Source organism: Zalophus californianus, chromosome 3 (assembly GCF_009762305.2).
Source record: "Zalophus californianus isolate mZalCal1 chromosome 3, mZalCal1.pri.v2, whole genome shotgun sequence".
NCBI classification, from domain to species: Eukaryota; Metazoa; Chordata; class Mammalia; order Carnivora; family Otariidae; genus Zalophus; species Zalophus californianus.
The window spans coordinates 140432292-140455280 of record NC_045597.1 but is presented as its reverse complement, the minus strand read 5'-3'; the positions used below and the strand labels follow the sequence as shown (position 1 = coordinate 140455280).

At 44.9% G+C, this 22989-nt stretch overlaps 2 protein-coding genes, 1 long non-coding RNA gene and 1 pseudogene across 4 annotated transcripts in view; 3 read left to right on the top strand and 1 right to left on the bottom strand.

The window, feature by feature from the left end:
- PDE11A (phosphodiesterase 11A) overlaps positions 1–6451 on the top strand; it is a 387294-nt gene extending 380843 nt beyond the window's left edge. Inside the window, exon 20 of the mRNA XM_027589688.1 lies at positions 5020–6451. Within this exon, the coding sequence (XP_027445489.1) occupies positions 5020–5178 (159 nt within the window). The 3' untranslated portion in view covers positions 5179–6451. The remainder of the gene's footprint in view (positions 1–5019) is intronic.
- A 1784-nt stretch (positions 6452–8235) lies between these two features.
- LOC113919860 lies at positions 8236–14376 on the bottom strand. The gene is made up of 5 exons (XR_003519140.1): positions 14159–14376; positions 14010–14075; positions 13396–13510; positions 12859–13101; positions 8236–8598 (listed from the first exon to the last, which is right to left on the bottom strand). It is a non-coding gene; the product is annotated as an uncharacterized LOC113919860 (long non-coding RNA).
- An 80-nt stretch (positions 14377–14456) lies between these two features.
- On the top strand, positions 14457–17304 carry LOC113919858 (tetratricopeptide repeat protein 30B-like). The gene has a single exon (XM_027589690.2). It carries the CDS (start codon positions 14694–14696, stop codon positions 16689–16691), a length of 1998 nt encoding a protein of 665 aa, XP_027445491.2. The 5' UTR covers positions 14457–14693; the 3' UTR covers positions 16692–17304.
- A 1238-nt stretch (positions 17305–18542) lies between these two features.
- LOC118356803 lies at positions 18543–20530 on the top strand (annotated as a pseudogene). The gene has a single exon (XR_004819952.1). The product of XR_004819952.1 is annotated as a tetratricopeptide repeat protein 30B-like (transcript).
- The last annotated feature ends 2459 nt before the right edge of the window (positions 20531–22989 follow it).

Below are 22989 nucleotides of genomic sequence, written 5' to 3'. Positions count from 1 at the left end.
GGCCGCTGCCGGAGGAGCTACAGACGCAAAGCCGAGAGGCCCTGTTTCCACTCCCATGGGGGCTCCCGGGGTAGTCCCCCACACGGAGCCGTTTAAAATCGCTGATAAGGGACTTCCAGTGCTGGCCGGGAGAGAGTGACCGGGAAAGAGCGTGAAACGAGAGTTGACAGAGGACTCGGGCAGCATGTAGCCCAATATAGTGGTTCCTGAGAGAGGGGAGCAAACGAAGTGAGCCCTGCAGTTGTCCTCGCTCAGCGCTCTCCGCTCCACGCTCTCCGCTCCGCGCTCTCCGCTCTCCGCTCTGCGCTCAGCGCTCTCCGCTCCGCGCTCTCCGCTCCGCGCTCTCCGCTCTCCGCTCTGCGCTCAGCGCTCTCCGCTCCGCGCTCTCCGCTCCGCGCTCTCCGCTCTCCGCTCTGCGCTCAGCGCTCTCCGCTCCGCGCTCTCCGCTCCGCGCTCTCCGCTCTCCGCTCCGCGCTCAGCGCTCTCCGCTCAGCGCTCCCCGATCTCCGCTCACCACTCACCGCTCAGCGCGGGAGCTGCTTCCGGCCACCGCACAGGGAGGGAAACCCGGTCTCACTGAGCTGACGAGGCAGAGCCCGGGGTCTGGGGAGGCCAAGGAGGTTGGAGTTCCCAGGCAAGAGGACCAGGGAGGAGAGAGCTACGAGACGAGAGAGAGAGAGAGAGAGAGAGAGAGAGAGCGAGAGAGAGCGAGCGCGCGAGCGAGCTCCACAGACTTGCAGAGCGATCTTTAGCGCTGTTCACCACATGCGTGTGGGGAAGCTGCTAAGGCTGAGGAAAAAAACAGCAAAAAGGAGCAAGTAGAACAATGCTCAGAGCTCGCACAGGCTGGGGAACAGTCCACGCTCCCACCAGCCAGAGCCTGAAAGAAAACCCTTGAAATGTATGAGGTACCGGCTATAGTTCTCCGAAGATTATTGCCTGGGTAGCGGACCCGCGTTAACCCTAGACTAAAGGCTGCTCTGGACTTGGAAATAATGTGGTCCTTTTGAGGCTTATTTCCAAGTCACCTAACCGCATTCCAGAACAAAATTGAAAAATGTTTAAAGAAATGCAAAAACAAATGGATTAAATAAAAATCCAGCACACAACAGCATAAAATTCACAATGGCTGATACCCAGTCAAGAATTACCAGACATGCCAAGAAGCAAGAAAACTTGGCCCATAATAACGAGAAAAAAATCAATCAATACAGACTCAGAAATGATACAGATCATAGAATTGATAGAGAAGGACATTAAGACATTTATTATGTTTTATATGTTCATAAGGCTAGAGAAAACATCAAGCATGATAAACAGAGTCATGGAAGATATTAAAAAGCACCCAAATCAAACTCCTAGAAATGAAACCTACGATTCTTCAGAGGAAAATGACAGTAGATGGGATTCACAGCAGATTAAGCTCTGCAGAAGAAACTCTCAGTGTCATAGCAATAGAAAATTAGAATGTGGTCCCTCTCCTCTCCATATACTCCAAGTGCTAATTTCTACACAGTACATCTGGGCTCACTCAAGCATCATAATAATGTTGTTCCACAAAGTTTTGATTTCACTCCATCTCTGAAAGAAACATCCAAAATGGTAGGAGAATCAACTTAATTATACACACACACACATATGTACACATATAGACATTATATACATATGTATATATGTGTATATGTATTTTTATATGTGCTTACATATGCATAAAAGGTTTCTTGAAGGATACCCAAGAAATTGATAACTTTGGCTGCCTCTAGCGAAAGAAAGTGTCTGAGGCAGGGGTGAAGGGAGATTGTGCATTGTACCTTTTTACCCTTTATATCCATTGGACTGTGGGAATGTATTACTTATTCAAAACATAAATAAAATGTGGAATAAACTGTAGCTGCTGGTCCCAAGGGGACTCAACAACAGAGTGAATGGAATCAGGAGGAAGTGGGGGCCCACAGCCACTTGGATGACTAGATGCCCAGGGCTGTGTCCCGGAGCGGGCAGGGATCCAAGGTGCTGTCTGTGGTGGGCCAGGTGGAGCTGACGCAAGCTTGGGGGCCCCCGAGAGAGCCGGACAGTTGCCCCAAGGGATAGTAAGCAGCACATCCTAAGTTGGGGTATTAGGTCAGTCTCAACCCTGACCTACACTTGAAGCAGCACATGAGTCATCAGTCCTACAGTGCTCAAGTAGATTCCGGCTTAAAGGACCAGTAGGTAGAAGTTACACGGATATAGATTTCTGTTCAATATACAGAACATTCTAAAATCAGAACCACCTGGGAGGTAGTGAGTTCACTGCCTCTGGACACGTGTAAATACTGAGGGTCCCACTGCAGGGATGCCACAGAGGAGATTCAGCATCCCATGGCTGATGGCACCACATACATAACCTTTAGAGTCCCTTTGCATACATATGGAGAGTGACGAGACAGGTGATATTTGTCCCCTCTCTCTTTTGCAATGTGAAGAACAAGTCAGACAAGACTTGCAAACAAGTAGCATTTGCACATAACTCATCAGGTGTCACTCACCGATGAGAAGTTTTTAGGAATATCCATATTTTCTAAATAGTAGGAGCAATTCTTTTACTGATGGCACAGGATGGGATTTTTTGCTACCTTTGCCTAGACCTGCACCTGCCAGGGGAAAACGATATTCTAATATGGCAATTCCGTGTTTAATTAAAGAGACTAGGAAACAAAGAGAAGGAATTCTGAGAAATATGTACTGCTCCCCCCACCCCGGAAAAGTTGTTTTTTGGTGTTTTTTTGTTTTGTTTTGTTTTTTTGTATTCACCACAAAGGTAGCAAGAGAGACAACAAAGAGCTAGATAAGGGAAGGAAATCTCTGTCTGGGACTCAGCCAAATAAACTTAAATGGTTTAAGGAATAAATTGGTGGAGTAATTCGAATCATGGGCAGGTGCTATGAATGTAATTTAGTAAATGCTCGGGAACCTGCCAAGGAAGAGAAAAATGTGTTGCTTTTGAGATCATTTCCCAACAGCTTCATAAAAGAAAACTGATTACAGGAATTTAATAAATAAAACAGAGCCAGAAATATAGTAATCAAATGAGTTTTTAATTACATTTCAGGCAGAAAAAAATTCCAATTTGTGCTCCTGGGATTAAAAAAAATAAGTTCTAGAGAAATGCTTTTGTAGCAAGAAAATAACATAAACACTAATTTCCATAGGAATTATAGTAGTCAGTTTAATTAAAAGGCTTGATCAGAGTGAAGAGGACCAGTGCCAAACTATACTAAATAAAACCATAGCATTCATTGCTACCCCACACTATTGTCCAAATAAAAAAACTGTGCATTGAGCAGAAAGCAGTAACCTGCATTTTTCTCATGAAAATAAAGGGGATTTTGGTCACTACCTGAGTTATCATGTTGCTATGTTTTATTTCCGTATGGAATGGTTGATAAATCTGATTTAGAATTGAATGTTGGTTGGTGTAATAAAGACCGCTTTTAAGAGAGAGAATATGCTCTGTTTAAAAGACGTCTGTGCGAAGGGACCCCACTTCAGCCAGGTTGGAGGGCTCACGGCTCAGTAGGATCCCTGGTTACTTCTGGGCTTTTCGACAACCACTTAACTAACACCCAGTTGCATTTAACTCATATCCTGCAGTGAGGGCTATTTGAGGGGATAGATCAGGTCTAACTGGTGATTTGCAGTCATGTTTAGGGAAGGACACTCTCTACATGAAGGGCTATTCTTTCCTCCTTTGGGAGGCTTTGCTGTGAACCTCCCCCTAACCACACATCCTGCTTGGAAAGAAGGCTGTTCCAGAGGTATGCTAACATTGCAGTGGCTTTGTTCCCCTTGGGATGAAGGGGACACACACCTGCAAGGTGTCTACATGGAGCAGGGGGTGGGGGGATCATCTGTGGCTACAGCACGCAGACCCCAGGTATTGGGCGGGAACACTGTCTTTCCATGAACTAACACCCCCACACCTCCACCATCCTTGTTTTATTCATTGCTCTGTTCCATGATAGAGGCCATCCAAGTTTTGTAAAGCTGGAAGTTTATACCATTAAGGAGTAGGGGACTCTTTTTTTTTTTTTTTAGTAACAAAATTAAGTGGGGCGCCTGGGTGGCTCAGTCCTTAAGCATCTGCCTTTGGCTCAGGTCATGATTTCGGGGTCCTGAGATAGAGCCCCGCATCGGGCTCCCTGCTCAGCGGGAAGCCTGCTTCTCCCTCTCCCACTCCCCCTGCTTGTGTTCCCTCTCTTGCTGTGTCTCTCTCTGTCAAATAAATAAATAAGTAAATAAATAAATTTCAAAATTAACTAAAGGAGAAAATATTTAGGAGAGTCTCCTGCAAGTAGGACCCTGAGTCCGGGGTTGGCCTCCAGCCTCAGCCTGCATGTCCTCTTCCGTCCTGCTCTCCCTGGCACCCCGGCCCTCTCTTCCCCACTCCTGTCTCCCTTCGCTCGCGTCCATCCCTGTTCGTGTTCACATCCACATCTGTACGTGTAGCACAGCTCCCAGATCCTTCGTGGGAAAAATGAGCACCCTCTCTTCTTTCAGGATGTCCCCTGGCCTTTCTCATCCGGTGAGTCCACCCAGCACCATCTGTGGTGGAGCAAATGGAAGGTGTGTCTTGGTCAAAACCGAAGTTCATGGTCTGCTGAGATCTGGAGGTCTCCATGGCAGGCGACAATATACGTATTAGTAGTCATGTGTGAGCTGGATATTTTGTGTCCTGTCTTGTCCGCTGTGGATTAAAAACAGGATCATAATCTAACTGGCTGGCACCCTGGGAGTAGTACATAGCCCCACCCCCCACCCCACCCCCGTCTTATTTTTCCCTTTTCCCTATGGCTCTATTAATGTAACACAATGGCGTTACATGCATATTTGCTTCTTGTAAATAGCTCGTGTTTACCAAAATAATTATCACTTTTCATTTCTTGCAGCCAGTTTCCATTGTCCTCACCAGTGAAAGCCGGAAAATCGTGTCAGTGACTCGGGTTCCTCTCCTCCACCTGTTTTTTTGTTTTACTTCAGGCGTTGGTGAAGGTCAATGTGAAACTGAAGCCGATGCTGGATTCCGTGGCGGCGAACAGAAGTAAGTGGGAAGAGCTGCACCAGAAAAGGCCGCTGGCGTCGGCTGCCTCCCCCTCCTCCGCCAGCCTCTTGCCGGCCGCCGGGGAAGACAGAAACTAACCGTCCAGCTTCGCGGCCGCCGCAGAATGACCGTGTCCTGAAGGGCCGACCTCGGTCCAGTCGGCGGCATCCCTTGGCCCCTTTTCGCTCAGGCAGATGAAGTCTCAGTTTGCGCGGGGAAGCACGCCTGGGCTTTCCCCTTGAAGGGGGGTCAGCAGAGGAGAGCGCGGCCCTGAGGGACGCAGCCGCAGGCGGGGAGGGAGCGCGGCCCCGGCCCTGGGCTTTCCCCGCCGGCCGGCCGCCGAGCACCCAGGGCCTGAGGCTGAGCCGGGGCGCTGCGCAGACGAGCCGGCGCCTGAGGACAGCCGGCCCTGCTCCTTCCCCGCCCAGGGAGCCCGGAGCAGTGGGGACGCCCTTAGCGCTGCTTCACTTCCTATCCCGCCCTTGATTTGTTACAGGCCACGCAACGCCTGCCTTTGCATCCTCTCCTCAGCGCTCTTTTGTGCCACATTGTCCCAAGAATCCCACTTTGTATTCTGTAGAGGTATCTTATTTTTATCCCAAAGCTTCTTAATGATGGATCAGAGCCTTTAGAATCGCCTCCCTAAGATATAAACTATAGTATCCTTACAGATACCAATCATGTCTAGTTTTCCCCTAAAAGGCCCATAGTAGGGAGACAGCAGATGTGTTTGTGTGACTGGTGTTTATACAACACTCATAACACTCCATGGGGATTGCGGTTCCCTTTTTCAGTTTTTTAAAATTCAACCTTCCTTGTAGACCAAGTTTTCTCCCAGGAGGAATGGGTTAAGAGACTTTAATTAAAGGAGGAATGAAAGGACATCCACAGCTGGATTTACCACAGGTGACACATGAATACTTAGGAACTCTTCCCAACAGCAGGGACATTTTCCAGACACAGCAGAACCATGGAGAACGATCACAGACTACCTTGAGTTCTCTTAGGGGTAAGTTTTTGTAAACCATTTAAGGTTCCGACCAAAACCAACCTAAAGCCAAATGCAGTGGTCCTCAGTTTTCGATTTTTCCTTAAGTGTAAGAAATGATGCTTGAAAAGTGAAGAAATAACAGTCTGGCCAGAGGACAAATATTTTCTAGGAAACTAGGTTTATAATTAGAATAGACGATATTAAATTGATGCAATGACTACAAAACTACTTTGCGCCCCGTTTTACCTGAGAGGTTGAGGATGTGGTTTGATTTGTCCAAAGAACACTGGACTAGAAGCTAGACTTCCTGCCCTGGCTTTGGCACGACTGATCGGGTGACTGTAGACAAGTCACCTAACTTCTCCCAGCCTGTTTCCACATCTGTTGAATGAGATTATATTAGGAAAAGATTTTCAAACATATTTTAACCTTAGAACTCCTTGTGCAAATAAGCCTTACGAGGACTGTCCAAGATATAAAACGTCTAAAAACTGAAATTTTCTGCTTGAAGCCAGGTTGGGGGATCCAGAACCCTGTAAATTCTCCTCTCTTTGATTACACACGTGGCGGTCCATAAAGGAGCTCTGAGGAGTTGAAAGGTTCCTGGACTAGATGAACCTTGAAGTCCATTCCAGCTCTGGAAAATCCCAAGTTCACCATTTTTGTTCTTGTTTTTACTGGTCAATATCAGTTATTAACTTGACTCCTCAAATATTAAAGAAATAAGGACCACGTTCCACAAAGAGCACTGTTCCCCCAGAGGCACACAGTAGACATTCCAGAAATGTTTAAAGAATGGGTAAAGGAAGGTACCAAAACAGGAGTGAGGGAAGAGCGGGTATCGGGAGGGAAGACGTAAGATTGTTCATGGCAAGAAATAAAGTATCAGAAAATTATAAACCAGGCAAGCGGGGGGTGGGGGGCAGTGAGCGAGGAAGATGAGAAGCAAAAGACACCCAAAAAGAAACAGACGCTGAGGCAGCTGGTAAGAGGACTGCCAAAGGCCAAGTAAACAATCCAAACAAAGAAAAATGGTGCCTCTACCCCCCAAAATGAGGACGCAGATTCCTGTCACCAATTGCTTAGAAAAGAGAGACACTTGAGGGGGGTTTGGCCAAAGAGAGGAGGGAGTGGGAGCCTGAACAATAAGGTTCCCAGCTCACCTTCACAAGTGCCTCTGCAGGGAAGGCTGGAGGAGCTGGGCGAGAAAATGAGTGCAGGGAAATTGCCTCCACAGAGCAGGTAAGAGGAGCTTGTTCAGATTTATGGATTTTATTAAGCCAGTTTTCTGAATCGCTCTGTTAGAAAGGAAAATAGCTTCTGCCGCGCCGTCTCGCCTCCTTCAGGTGAGGAACAAAGCGGGGGTGGAGTTGGGGACAGACCCTGGTCGGCGTCTGCAAACTCAGAAGCACTGCAGGTGTTTCTAGCTATTGCGCTGCATCCTGTTTATATCACAGACGGGAATTGAAAATCAGTCCGTGTGAGGCAGAGACGAACCCACATCTGTTATGCTCCCCAACAATAAATAAATAAATAGCCCCGACAGACGGATGCCAGCCTATCTAGAGCAAAATTTTAAAGCATGTGCTTTATGATAAAACTAGACCCAGGGTCCGACGGAGACTGCAGGCAGCTACGGGTACTGTAGGCGCCCTGAACGTTGATGCTACATATTGCTAAGGGGAACATAATTTATAGCACAAACCCTACGGCTTCCACTAAGGTTGAGCTTTCGTCTCATTTTCTTGCCTTTTTATTGGCTTCACTGCACGGTTGCCAATAGCAACATCCACTGGTGGCAAGGGGAGTTCAACACCATCACAATCTGCCGTACACTGGAGCCCTGACAATGTCAACCATCAATCAAGTAGCTGTGTGTAATTGCCTCCATCTATTTCTCCTGTCTCGAGGTATCTTTCCTATTGTGGGTCAAAATTCAGAAACTGCTGACTAATGCCATGGGTCTGTTCCTCAGAGACCATGAAGCAGTGGAAAGGACAGCAGCGCCCTCCCTGTGCAACCCCGGGGGTGAGAGGTTGAACACTTGCAAGTTGGGAGATATTTTTAATCCCTTTTCTAAATAATGCATAATTTTCCAAGACTGTGAGGGATGTGTGGTTATCTATGTACTCAGCTTTTCTACAATACACAGAAATTTTCTCAGTCCTTATTATTAATGTTTATTTCCTACTGGAGGAAGGCAATTGAAATGTGAGCCTCTTATAAAACCTTCACCTGACCAGACAACGTTTGCTTGCTCCAGTCTCTTGGCCATTAATTGTTGTAATGACTTCATCCTACTTTCTCCGTGTGATGTATTTTTTCAGACACGCTATTTATTTTCTTGTTAGTCAAAATGTACATAATACACGCACAACCTATGATGTAGCTTGCGATCCCGGCCAGGAGGGACAGCGTGCAAACTGTAAAGGGCACCAGGCAATGCACAGCCGATGGGGGCTCCCCGTCCCCTTGGCCACCAGCTGGACCTGTTCTCTTGGGACTCTCCAGGTCTTGGGTTTTCCACCTGCAAAATAAAAGCGCTGGCTCTTATTCAGTTCATTTCTGCACCAGAGAACCAAGCTGTATTTAATTTTTAAAATGATTTCTACATAAAGGTCTTATTTACTCTTCTCAAATAAAAGAGGAGCACACCCACAAAGGTCATCTTCTCTCTAAAGACAAAATAAAAAGTTACATACATGGATAGATATAAAACAACCTTACCACAGATACATCTGAGCCTGCCTCTAATGATCATGAAAGATATGGTCATCAGTACATTTTTTTTTTAAATATACCCTTTTACTTCATAGAGGACAATTTTAGATTATCTCATATCTAGATGTCCCATAAATGGCAGTCACTTTAATTTAGAAGTCAATTTATAAAGTGAGTCAGGTAAAATTAAAATTGCGTGTGTTTTTTATTTCTAAGATCTGAGATGTCTATACATTTCCAGGTATTTTATATTTGCATACATGTTGCATTGGGGTTAGAAATAATCTTTAACATTTTGTTAGTGTAATAACAATATTATCTAATGTTAACACTACAGGAATTCAGTTGATTTTTTTCATGTATCAAGATTTATCATACTTTATCCCCTTACCTTAGGTCATTAAACAGAGTCTGCTCAATTTACTTTGCAGTACAATTATTTTAAAATCCATGTCTCCTGCTGACTCTTAATGAATTGCCGAAAGATATAGTCTCATCCCTAGAAATAGTGTGAAACAACTCCTTTCAAGCAGGACAGAAATCTAAACATATTGGGGGAGATTTAAATCTAAAGAAAAATGTCTGGGCTGGAAAAAATAAAAACTCAAAAGAAGATTCATTAAACAGAACAAGAACAAAACCTAATTTGGGCCCGTACAAACTCTGGCCACACCAGCACAGGGAGGTTTCATTATCTGCTTCAGCCTAACAGCCTCTGAAACAATCGTTCTGCCACTTGCTGTCAAGCATTCCCCAAACTCAAATGCAGCAGGAAATGTAAAGGCTGAGTCTTGGCTACAAGAAGGCCAGAGTTGCCTAAGTGAGCAGTCACAGAATCCAAGACAGAGATGGCAGAAACAAAATGAAGCGTGTCCAGGGACTGTCATGAGCAGCACACGGTTCAGCAATGCCTGGTGTCCTGTTCACATGTTCGTGTTACTACTTTTCCTCAACTAGCAATTTGGGGTTACATCTTCCCTAATTTAATTTTGAATCTTCTTGCATATTTGGCACATCTCTCAACAGGGCTAAAGATCAGCTGTTTATCTGTGTGGCATATCTATACCAATATTGTCGAATGTATACACTGGCATAGAAAGAAATATGTTTATTAAGTAAATGAAGTATTCGCTGAGACCAAAATGTGCTATTTGCAGCTATCATCTATCTTTGTGTTCACTTTCTGTGTGTATATGTGTATCAGAATCTCAATTTGTTTTCTTTAGATTCAGATCAAATCATCTTTAGACGAATTAAGAAAGAAGAGAAAGAAAAAGGGAAGGAAGGAAGGGAGGGAGAGGGAGGGAGGGAGGAAGGGTGGGGAGAGAGAAAAAGAAACAGCATACAATGGAAGTAAGAGACTAGGTTTTGTTAAGTCTCATTCCCATAGGGGAAAACTGCTTTTGCCGTTTTATTTTGATATACAATAATCTAAAAAGGATCCCCCCTGGATTTGCTTCCTAATTATTATTGTTCTACACAAAAGAAGGGAAATTCTCTTCAGCTGAGTTGTTTGAAGTCACTCTCTGTGCAGATCTGCCAGGCTGTTTCATTGTTGAGAATACTACCTTGCAGATCGCGGTGCCATTTCCCAAGCAGCCAGTTCATGAGTTTGAAACAATCTGCTTTAAGAGACCTAACTATCTTTGTTTTTAATAAAATGCTTAAAGTTTAAGAAGCCTCTGGAATAATCTTTCTCTCTTGAGAAGGGTGATCTAAAGGCTGAAAGAGGCAAGCATGCATCCGAATAGCGACAATTTAGACTGTCAATTTAGCCCATTAACCTTGTCTTGATCTGTGATGTTTGCCCATGAGAGGGATCCTGAGACCCTCCTGTCCGTGGAGCATTTTAAAGATGACAAAAGGTTCTTCGAATTATTGAAGATCTTCCGGAGGGAGAAGCCGCGGCCGAAAGCGGGCTCCCGCGTCCGTTACAGATTGCTCGAATTTGCATGGGCAATTACACAGGGGGATCACATCAATGCAGCGCTGCCAGCCACACTGACGCCATACAATTACACAATGGCTTCGGTGCTTAAACTTTAAAATTCTTACACCATTGTGCCTGTTCTATTAGAACAAACTGCAGCAAATGATCCAAAGCCAGTTCAAATGACTGGAGAGGCGGTGCCCAGGGGAAGCGAGGGAAGAGGTGCAGGGCGGCCCCTACCGGCCAGCCGAAGCAATCGCCAGTCCCCGCGTGCTGGCTGCAGCCACCACAGTCTTCTTTCTGTGCTTTGCTGCCCAAGATTTTCTAGTGGGGCCAACGGTAAGAGTCGCCTAATTCACAGAAGGGCTGTGAGGATTAATAAGGGGAGTTAGGCAAAGCAGGACCTGGTCCTAGTACAGAAAGTACAGCATAAACACGAAGCTTAGAGTAACTCTTTGTTTGGATGGTTGACTGCTTTCTTTAAATGCCAGTATCCACAGTCGTGCCTTCTCTACTAATTCCATTTATGAGCTATAATGCTATTGTGCTTCCCCTGATAATTTAGATAATAATACTGTGAACACCCAAATATAGGCAACTTGATAAAAAAAAAAAAACCCAAGGTATATCCAAGAAGGAAATCTAATTAAAATATTAATAAAGCTGAAACTACCAGCAAAAAGAAAGTTCATAATGAGGTTAAATGGTTTACTATCTGAGCATAAATGTCCCCAAGTGTTGATCTGGTATACAATCTTGTTAAAAGATTGAACAGATGCTCCTAAAAGTCAATTACATTACCAATTGGCACTAATTTATTCTTTTTCCCTGTTTATTGTTGAGAGGAAGCAAGGTAACTGAGCCCCTGAAACTGGCCATCCTGAAGAAAATGGCCTGCCAATGAGAGGGAAAAGGAAAGAACAACCGGCAAATGGTTTTGCAGAAGGTCTTCCGTTATCAAGGAAGATGTCTGCCCACGGCTGTGGTAGTTGAGATGTTCAGAAATGACCGATTTACCAATAGGAAAGGATCACATTTGTGGGATAAATAAGAAATCATACCTTCCAACTGTTTTACAAGACAATGCCGAATAGATTACACATACAAATAGAACAGGATTTGATCATCTCACGGTTTAGCAGGCAGAAACATAAGCATATGAAGAACCAAACCTCATGCTTTTAGCTCCTACACATTTTGCCTGAATGGAACTCTTCTACGTGGTAAACATGCCTCCCTCATGCAGCAAAATCCATCGAGCCCAACATCGTTTCCTCAAAGCCTCGTTTCTTTCAATAAGGCACTAAATCATTTTATCTCAACCACCAAGTGCTTTCTTATTGCTAGGAAAGGTACATTTACTTTCTGATACATGCTCCAGTTTTCAAGATTCTGTTGGAAACAAAATGAGCCTTTATGACATTCTATAATATTCCATCCCATTTATTGCTTTCCAGAATTTCTATCATTAATTAAAGGGCCTTCTTTCACCCTCCCCCCCCCAAAACGCTAATCTATTCCCCAACTGCCTATCAGAGACTAAATAAAAGTCAATGTTCACAGCAGCAGTGATGGTCATGCCAATTTCACAGTGTGATTTGTGCACTCGTTTCATTTTGAAAATGACCCTGCCCTCCATCTGTCTAAACCGAATGTCCTGCTTTTTTCAAGCCAGGCCTCAGGAACAGTAGCACATGAAACAAGGGGAAAAGACACAGAGCAGCCTCCCTCCTGCGCCCGTCGGCTGCCACGCCCACAGACAGGCACCAACACAGAGAGGCCCCCAACTGACACCTGAAGGGATCAGCAAAATTTGGGGAAGAGCAGATAGTCGTCCTATTTTTCATCCATTTCCAAGAAGCCATTTGAAAGTGAATGCTTTCATGATATAAATCCAATTCTGAAAAAAAGACTGACCAAAGATAAAAAGGTAGTTTCCCATTTCAATGTTCTGTTGTCTTACCTTGATTTAACAGTAACTTACCCAAAGTAACAGTTAATACATAAGGATTTTAAAATACTGTGCCTGAGTTTCCAAGGGACAAATGTAGTCAGGCAGCCATAAAGGTGAAGATCCTCCCACACCCACCCCTCAATTATTGGGCAGCACTAATCAGCCTCTGTCAAACCACATACCTGCTAAGTTGAAGGCCCTAAAAGGGTGCACCCAGAGGTTGGGTTGAAAGAAGTGTCTGAGGAGAGTTATAGGAGTCTTCATTGCCTGTTTTCTCGGGGTATCTCAGGTGTGTGAGAGCCCCCACTCAACCCTATGAAATATATGTAGTTTGTTCCTCTCTTGATATTCATGCAGTAGCAAGTTCCTTTTCTGGTCCCACTCAGAGCTTCACAGCTCTGCCAATTTCTCAGCGAGAGAGAAGACTGAATAAGTACATAAAGTCAGTTGTTTTTTGATATGAACAATCACACACCTGGAGAAGTCTCCTCTTAGATACACCAGGTGACTGACTAGAAGCTATACCACCCCACCCACTAATTAATTCCTAACATCTGCTCACAGCTGCCATTCCGATCTGGAAGTTCAAATTTCTACTGCCCACACCAAGTCGGTTGGTTGGTTGGTTGAATGTACGAAAACGACACTAAGCTTCCATTCTACAAACGCTAGGCTCTTACAAACTCATCTAAAGCGGATATACATAATGAGTTACTTACCAGTCACTATTTCCTACTGAAACTAGATGTTGGATATCCTGGCACAGCTGCTACCTATCTAACTGTGTGGTCTTAAGCAAATAACTTAAACCTTTCCAGTACACAGATTCTTTACCTGCAATATACAGAATATGGAGCGGTTATTAAGATCAGGGAAAAAAAGGACATAAATGGTCTAATAATACAATATGGTTGGAGTCGTGTCTAAAATTTACATATAGATAAGCTGCATGGGCAGCAAAACTATAAAGGAGGAAGATAAAGGACTTGCACTGAAGTCTTTTAAGTATACAGCAAAAACATGCTTTTATTTGGACATCGTTTATCTTAGGGACTAGACAGGCCAATGCATATGGTAGAAGACCAGTGGAGATCTAGGTAGATCAAGGAAGAATGGTTTCTTTTTTGTAGAGAAAGCCAGAGGACCAAGGCAGGAGATGCAGCCAAGTTTAAACGCTGCCATCTGCTCTGTAATAATTCTTTATGAAAAATAAGGGGATGGAGACCCTTGAATCTAAAATTGAATGTCTCACAGTAGCATATAATACAAAACCATTTCCTACAGTCACCTGTGAAAACGACAAAAATAAAGACTTTTGGTCTCTCCATATTACCTTCGTAGAAAGTATGCACTCGGGGCAGCTCGTGTTCCCTCTCTCGCTGTCTCTCTCTCTCCCTCTCTGTCAAATAAATAAATAAAATCTTAACAACAACAACAAAAAAAACCTACTCTAATTCCAGGGCAATTCAAGGAGCTATCCACCTTTTCCTTCCCGCTAATTCACAAGCACAAAACACGAACCGGCACCTTTGTATGCACTGCAAACTAAAAAAGGCTTAAAAAAAACAAAGGATTTCAGACAATAACCCTTCCTCCCCCACGCGAGACACCGAAATGATACAACTGGCAGCCAACAATCTCCATAAAATACAGGCGGGAAGAGGTACTGAAACCTCATCTCCTCCCATGCCTGTGAGTGGGTCCCGCGAGACTAGGGCCCCAGCATACAGCGCGGTCACGTTCCGGCTACGCCACAACTAGAGTGGTGCATGCCGGGAAGTGGAGTTTTCATCTCTGAGCTACCTAGAAGAGTGTGTTCAGTCTTGCGTAACAAACGGCCTTAGCAGCCTAAAGTCTTCGAGGATAGATTTAATAATGGAAAGACTAACTTCACTGATTACTTTTTATTCCTAATGGGCTTATTCCGTTACAAAGAAATCTCAGGACAAGCAGCCTTCCGTTTCCGGCGGGCTTGTTGCCGTGGTAACCAGCGCGCACCACCACCACCGCGGCGGTTATGGCCGGGCTGAGCGGCGCGCAGATCCCCGATGGGGAGTTCACCGCCGTCGTGTACCGCCTCATCCGCGATTCCCGCTACGCCGAGGCGGTGCAGCTGCTGGGCGGCGAGCTCCAGCGGAGCCCGAGGAGCCGCGCCGGCCTGTCGCTGCTGGGCTACTGCTACTACCGCCTGCAGGAGTTCGCGCTGGCCGCCGAGTGCTATGAGCAGCTGGGCCAGCTGCACCCCGAACTGGAGCAGTACCGCCTGTACCAGGCCCAGGCCCTGTACAAGGCCTGCCTTTACCCAGAGGCCACCCGGGTGGCCTTCCTCCTGCTGGACAACCCCGCCTACCACAGCCGGGTCCTCCGTCTGCAAGCCGCGATCAAGTACAGCGAGGGCGACCTGCCCGGGGCCAAGAGCCTGGTGGAGCAGCTGCTGAGTGGGGAGGGGGGAGAGGACAGCGGGGGCGAGAACGAGCCCGACGGCCAGGTCAACCTGGGTTGTTTGCTCTACAAGGAGGGCCAGTATGAAGCCGCGTGCGCCAAGTTCTTTGCGGCCCTCCAGGCTTCGGGCTACCGGCCTGACCTTTCCTACAACCTGGCTTTGGCCTACTACAGCCGCCGGCACTATGCCCCGGCGCTCAAGTACATCGCCGACATCATTGAGCGTGGCATCCGCCAGCACCCGGAGCTAGGTGTGGGCATGACCACGGAGGGCATTGACGTTCGAAGCGTTGGCAACACCTTAGTCCTTCACCAGACTGCCCTGGTGGAAGCCTTCAACCTCAAGGCAGCCATCGAGTACCAACTGAGAAACTATGAGGCGGCCCAGGAGGCCCTCACTGACATGCCACCTCGGGCAGAAGAAGAGTTAGACCCCGTGACCCTGCACAACCAGGCGCTCATGAACATGGATGCCAGGCCTACGGAGGGGTTTGAAAAGCTACAGTTTTTGCTCCAACAGAACCCCTTTCCCCCAGAGACCTTTGGCAACCTGCTGTTGCTCTACTGCAAGTATGAGTATTTTGACCTGGCAGCCGATGTCCTGGCAGAGAACGCCCATTTGACCTACAGGTTGCTCACACCCTATCTCTATGACTTCCTGGATGCCATGATCACTTGCCAGACAGCCCCCGAAGAGGCTTTCATCAAGCTTGATGGGCTAGCGGGGATGCTGACCGAACAGCTCCGGAGACTCACCATACAAGTACAGGAAGCAAGACACAACAGGGATGACGAAGCTGTCAAAAAGGCAGTGAATGAGTACGATGACACTCTGGAGAAGTATATTCCCGTGTTGATGGCCCAGGCAAAGATCTACTGGAACCTGGAGAATTATCCAATGGTGGAAAAGATCTTCCGCAAATCTGTGGAATTCTGTAACGACCATGATGTGTGGAAGCTGAATGTGGCTCACGTCCTGTTCATGCAGGAAAACAAATACAAAGAAGCTATCGGTTTCTATGAACCCATAGTCAAGAAGCATTATGACAACATCCTGAACGTCAGTGCTATTGTGCTGGCTAACCTGTGTGTCTCATACATTATGACAAGTCAGAATGAAGAAGCTGAGGAGTTGATGAGAAAGATCGAAAAGGAGGAGGAGCAGCTGTCCTATGATGACCCAGATAAGAAAATCTACCACCTCTGCATTGTGAATTTGGTGATAGGGACCCTCTATTGTACCAAAGGAAATTATGACTTTGGTATTTCTCGGGTTATCAAAAGCCTGGAACCTTACCATAAGAAACTGGGAACTGATACCTGGTTTTATGCCAAAAGATGTTTCCTGTCCTTATTGGAAAACATGTCAAAACACATGATTGTGCTTCGTGACAGTGTTATTCAAGAATGTGTCCAGTTTCTACAACAATGTGAACTTTATGGCAGTAACATACCTGCCGTTATTGAACAACCCCTGGAAGAAGAAAGAATGCATACTGGAAAGAATACAGTCACCTATGAATCCAGACAGTTAAAAGCTTTGATTTATGAGATTATAGGATGGAATGTATAGTAATGTCTGATAATAGCATTTATCAGAATGGCTCTGTTATTTATATTTGTCCTCTATTTTGTTTGTGTCCATCCTTTGGCAACTTTACATTTGTTACATATTGAGCCTTGTACAGTTTAACATTGAAATAGTTTAGATGTAACTTTTGAGAAACGTCACAAAAAAATATAATAAAAAGAACTGTACCCTAGAAGGATTTATGAAAAAATTCAAAAGTGGATGAGGAAGTTGTGTCATTGTTTGTAATGCCCATGTTCTCATTTGTATTTCATGCTTTGCTTTATCCTAAGGAAACCCTGTATCATAAGATTTCATCTTCCAGGGACTAGGCACTATCAACTGTATGGGAAATCTGGACATTCATAACTATTTCAAAGATTGTGTATTCTACTCCCAACAATTTACCCTTATAATTACATTAATTTGTAATGCAGACATTTTGGATAGATTACAGTATGTTTGGGCAGAGTTTTCCAGTATGGTTGTAATTCTTTAACAAAAATCCCTTGTGTTCTAGATATTGCTGGCTGTTTTTAATTTGCAAGATTCATGGGAAATCTTGTGCCATAACAAAATTATGATGCTATGGTGTGGATACAATAAACAATTGACAAATTTCCATGGTTTTCTTTGCTCCATTCGTTAATTTGAATATATGAACATAAACATGATCCTTCTATTTATGGAGTTGATCTATTAACAATGATTAATAACAGAAGGTAGCCTTACAACTTTCTTAAATTTAGGACACATTCATGCTGGAGTTTGTTTCCATGTTGTAGCCTCTTGAAAAAAGAAAAATATTCACATTTCCATGACCCCAACAAATTCTCCTACTCACACTACAGATGGAGTGATACATCAGTGGATTCTGAAACTATCTAGTAGATTTCATAATGCCGGTTTCATATTCAAAACCCTATCAATAATATTTTCAGCTTCTCACTGTGACCCTCACTCTGCTCAGGCATTTAATTTTCTATAAGCTGCTAGAGCGTCATTCTTTCCCCCACCACTTACCTTTTTTTGCTCCTTATAAATGTAACTGGCCCATTCTACCTGAACTAGAAAAAAATCAAAAATACTAGATTGAACCATATGTAAGTGCTGATTTAGAAAGCTTTCAACCTATAATAACAGCAGTTTCTTTGGTTTGACCTAATAGCTTTCGATGACTGATAGGGATCCTGCTATTTTTTTCCCCTTCAAAGAGGAACAGATTAGGGGCGCCTGGGTGGCTCAGTCCTTAAGCGTCTGCCTTCAGCTCAGGTCATGATCCCAGGGTCCTGGGATCGAGTCCCGCATGGGGCTCCCTGCTTGGCAGGAAGCCTGCTTCTCCCTCTCCCACTTCCCCCTGCTTGTGTTCCCTCTCTCTCTGTCTCTCTCTGTCAAATAAAATCTTAAAAAAAAACAAAACAAAACAAATTAGCTACATAGGTATCTAGACGCATTATGCTCCAAATAGTTCCTCTATAGCATGACATCTTTGGGTGCTGAAATGCTATCTGTCCAAGAGTTTGGCTCATTATGAATACTAAAGCATGGTATCTAATTTATGTCACTTTTAATCTGTACCATTTATCTAGCTTATAGTGATGGCCCCATATTTGGAAAAAAATCTGAAGGGATCTTTGAGTTTACATGCCGTATACTGGAGAATATTTCCCATTTCCTTAGGAAATAGAGGAAACACTAGTGTCCTTGGTCGCGTAAGTGACTCCTTTCGGATTCTAGCTAGTTCCTTCTACTGCAAATAACTACCAGAGAACCTAAAGAAATTCTGTGTGTCTTCCGTTTCCGGCGGGCTTGTTGCCGTGGTAACCAGCGCGCACCACCACCACCGCGGCGCTTATGGCCGGGCTGAGCGGCGCGCAGATCCCCGATGGGGAGTTCACCGCCGTCGTGTACCGCCTCATCCGCGATTCCCGCTACGCCGAGGCGGTGCAGCTGCTGGGCGGCGAGCTCCAGCGGAGCCCGAGGAGCCGCGCCGGCCTGTCGCTGCTGGGCTACTGCTACTACCGCCTGCAGGAGTTCGCGCTGGCCGCCGAGTGCTATGAGCAGCTGGGCCAGCTGCACCCCGAACTGGAGCAGTACCGCCTGTACCAGGCCCAGGCCCTGTACAAGGCCTGCCTTTACCCAGAGGCCACCCGGGTGGCCTTCCTCCTGCTGGACAACCCCGCCTACCACAGCCGGGTCCTCCGTCTGCAAGCCGCGATCAAGTACAGCGAGGGCGACCTGCCCGGGGCCAAGAGCCTGGTGGAGCAGCTGCTGAGTGGGGAGGGGGGAGAGGACAGCGGGGGCGAGAACGAGCCCGACGGCCAGGTCAACCTGGGTTGTTTGCTCTACAAGGAGGGCCAGTATGAAGCCGCGTGCGCCAAGTTCTTTGCGGCCCTCCAGGCTTCGGGCTACCGGCCTGACCTTTCCTACAACCTGGCTTTGGCCTACTACAGCCGCCGGCACTATGCCCCGGCGCTCAAGTACATCGCCGACATCATTGAGCGTGGCATCCGCCAGCACCCGGAGCTAGGTGTGGGCATGACCACGGAGGGCATTGACGTTCGAAGCGTTGGCAACACCTTAGTCCTTCACCAGACTGCCCTGGTGGAAGCCTTCAACCTCAAGGCAGCCATCGAGTACCAACTGAGAAACTATGAGGCGGCCCAGGAGGCCCTCACTGACATGCCACCTCGGGCAGAAGAAGAGTTAGACCCCGTGACCCTGCACAACCAGGCGCTCATGAACATGGATGCCAGGCCTACGGAGGGGTTTGAAAAGCTACAGTTTTTGCTCCAACAGAACCCCTTTCCCCAGAGACCTTTGGCAACCTGCTGTTGCTCTACTGCAAGTATGAGTATTTTGACCTGGCAGCCGATGTCCTGGCAGAGAACGCCCATTTGACCTACAGGTTGCTCACACCCTATCTCTATGACTTCCTGGATGCCATGATCACTTGCCAGACAGCCCCCGAAGAGGCTTTCATCAAGCTTGATGGGCTAGCGGGGATGCTGACCGAACAGCTCCGGAGACTCACCATACAAGTACAGGAAGCAAGACACAACAGGGATGACGAAGCTGTCAAAAAGACAGTGAATGAGTACGATGACACTCTGGAGAAGTATATTCCCGTGTTGATGGCCCAGGCAAAGATCTACTGGAACCTGGAGAATTATCCAATGGTGGAAAAGATCTTCCGCAAATCTGTGGAATTCTGTAACGACCATGATGATGTGTGGAAGCTGAATGTGGCTCACGTCCTGTTCATGCAGGAAAACAAATACAAAGAAGCTATCGGTTTCTATGAACCCATAGTCAAGAAGCATTATGACAACATCCTGAACGTCAGTGCTATTGTGCTGGCTAACCTGTGTGTTTCATACATTATGACAAGTCAGAATGAAGAAGCTGAGGAGTTGATGAGAAAGATCGAAAAGGAGGAGGAGCAGCTGTCCTATGATGACCCAGATAAGAAAATCTACCACCTCTGCATTGTGAATTTGGTGATAGGGACCCTCTATTGTACCAAAGGAAATTATGACTTTGGTATTTCTCGGGTTATCAAAAGCCTGGAACCTTACCATAAGAAACTGGGAACTGATACCTGGTTTTATGCCAAAAGATGTTTCCTGTCCTTATTAGAAAACATGTGATCGTGCTTCGTGACAGTGTTGTGTGTCCAGTTTCTAGAACAATGTGAACTTTGTGGCAGGAACATACCTGCCATTACTGAACAACCCCTGGAAGAAGAAAGAATGCATACTGGAAAGAATACAGTCACCTATGAATCCAGACAGTTAAAAGCTTTGATTTACAGAGGGGGAGATGAACCATGAGAGACAATGTACTCTGAAAAACAAACTGAGGGTTCTAGAGGGGAGGGGGGTGGGAGGATGGGTTAGCCTGGTGATGGGTATTAAAGAGGGCACGTACTGAATGGAGCACTGGGTGTTATACGCAAACAATGAACCATGGAACACTACATCAAAAACTAATGATGTAATGTATGGTGATTAACATAATAAAAATAAAAAGCTTTGATTTATGAGATTATAGGATGGAATATATAGTTATGTCTGATAATGGCATTTATCAGAATGGCTCTGTTATTTATATTTGTCCTCTGTATTTATCTTTGGCATCTTTACATGCTACATATTGAGCCTAGAACACTTAAAATTATAATAACAAATACTGTTTGAGGAATCTTTCCATTTAATTGAGTAAGGAGCACTCAGTATGAGGTAGCTCACTTTGGTATTCTCTCTGCCAGAAGTCACAAGGTTTTGCCCTCAAGCAACACTTGCTAGAGTGACATCTTTACATAAGCCAGTTACCCTCCATAGTTTATATCCTAATTTTAGGCTGTAGGAAAGGATGTGGCATAAGCCAAAGAACTGTTAGAGTGGGTATGTTTGCATTCCTCTGGTGATCACTATGTAAATGATTGCTAGCCCATGGCTGGACGTTTCTTCAATCAGCAGTCAAGACCCATCCACTGTGCCATCCCAGGATAGACTTTGCTGTCCAATAAGACCAATTCTGACCTTAACTGTATACCTCCACTCCATTTTTTTTAGTCCTGTAGCCTCCGGGTCTCAACTGAGTCAAGTTTGGACCTTGGCCTAAGCTCTTATAGAAGTACAAGTACTAAATGAATGAGAATTATTTTTTTGGTTCTTTTCAGGTTATGAGGTTTGGTGTGTAGCTTAATTTTTCTTCCATAATTTGGTTAATTGGTTTATCTTGTTTTATAGAATACTTCCCCTAGTTTTCCATTTTTGGTTTTCCAGGATTGATTGTGCCTCCTTGTGAATAGTGACAAATAATCAAATGTAAAATCTTTCTAATGTGTGTAGCATAGCATAGAAAAGTAAGCACTGAACGAACTGACAATGAAAATACTAAGGTATGAGTTCAAGACCGTCCACAGTCAACTTTTACCTTCAGAAATTCATTTACCCCTTGAGGTCCCACATCATTTGAACTGCTAGATGCTTTTTACAATTACTTCTGGCTGTTACAGTTACTTCTGTCTGTTACATCTGATTCTGTACAACCATACAGTAGAAAGTTGACTGCTTTGATGACCTGGCTATTTAAATAAGTCAGTCAGGAAACAAAATATATAATTACGTTTCAAATGAATGTTTTCTGGTATTTGGGCTTACGGTAAATGTTAACCCGTTAGATAAATGTCTGTTGTCACTTTTTGTTGGATGCTACAACATATTGATTACTACTAAGAAATTAGGATTTTTGCCCTTTTCTACTTGGAGCTTTTCTCATGACTAACTATGAAAGTATAAAAGGCAGTCCTTGTTCTCAGCTAAGGGTTGTGCAAAAATTAAGAATTTTGTAAATATTTAGAAATTATTTAATTCTCTTACCCGTTTAGTTTTATCCACTAATTTATCTATTTGGTGGGGAAGGGGAGATTTGCTTTTAATTCCTCCAAAAAATGTTATACCACAAATGATATGTAAATGATATATACTCCAGGAGTTCTAGTAACAGAATATTATAATATGCCTTTTTAGATCAATTATTCTTGAAATAATTAGAGCTCCTCCTGCCCAAGGTGAAGGCCTCCAGCGGCCAGTCTGCCAGAAGTCTGGAAATAGAGGAACAGGTGAGGTGAAGATGAAGCGGAGATGTAGCTATGTGATCTACTTCACGACTCACCTTGGATCCCCTTCGGGTCCAAATCTCAGTAGTTTAATCAAATGTCTGCTGCCATTAACAGAACAGAAGTACTGGATAACCAAGTGGAAATAACAGATGCCAGAGCTACTTCTGTAACTAACTCACCAAATCGAATCATCAGTCCTTGCACCCTTGTCTTATTTAATACAAGGAGGAGAGGTCATGCAGACTTTCCAAAAGGACAAAGCCACAGTGAAGAGGAAGACAGTCTCGAGTTTATAAAGCTTTCTCTTGGAGTGTTTTCTTTTTCTGCCTTCAAAGGGTCTATTTAAGAGATAGTAGTGTTTACTGCTACAGAATGTATCACAAGATAAGAAATGAAAAATCTATCTGCCTTACTGCCCTCCTTTTCTTGCTCTTTTTTATCTTTTATTTTTCTCTCTTTTGTCAATTATAATACTTCTCTGATAGCTGGCAGTTGAAACCACAAGCAGGTATAAAAGATGCGTACCAAACTTTTAGCAATAAGTGTTAGGTAAGTAGCACTGTGATTATCACAGGGACTTTAGAAACCATTTAACCATGCATTTTTGCAAATTGAGATAACACTTATCAATAAAAAGTGACTCTCAAATTGGTAAAGCCAGAGAAGATTTTA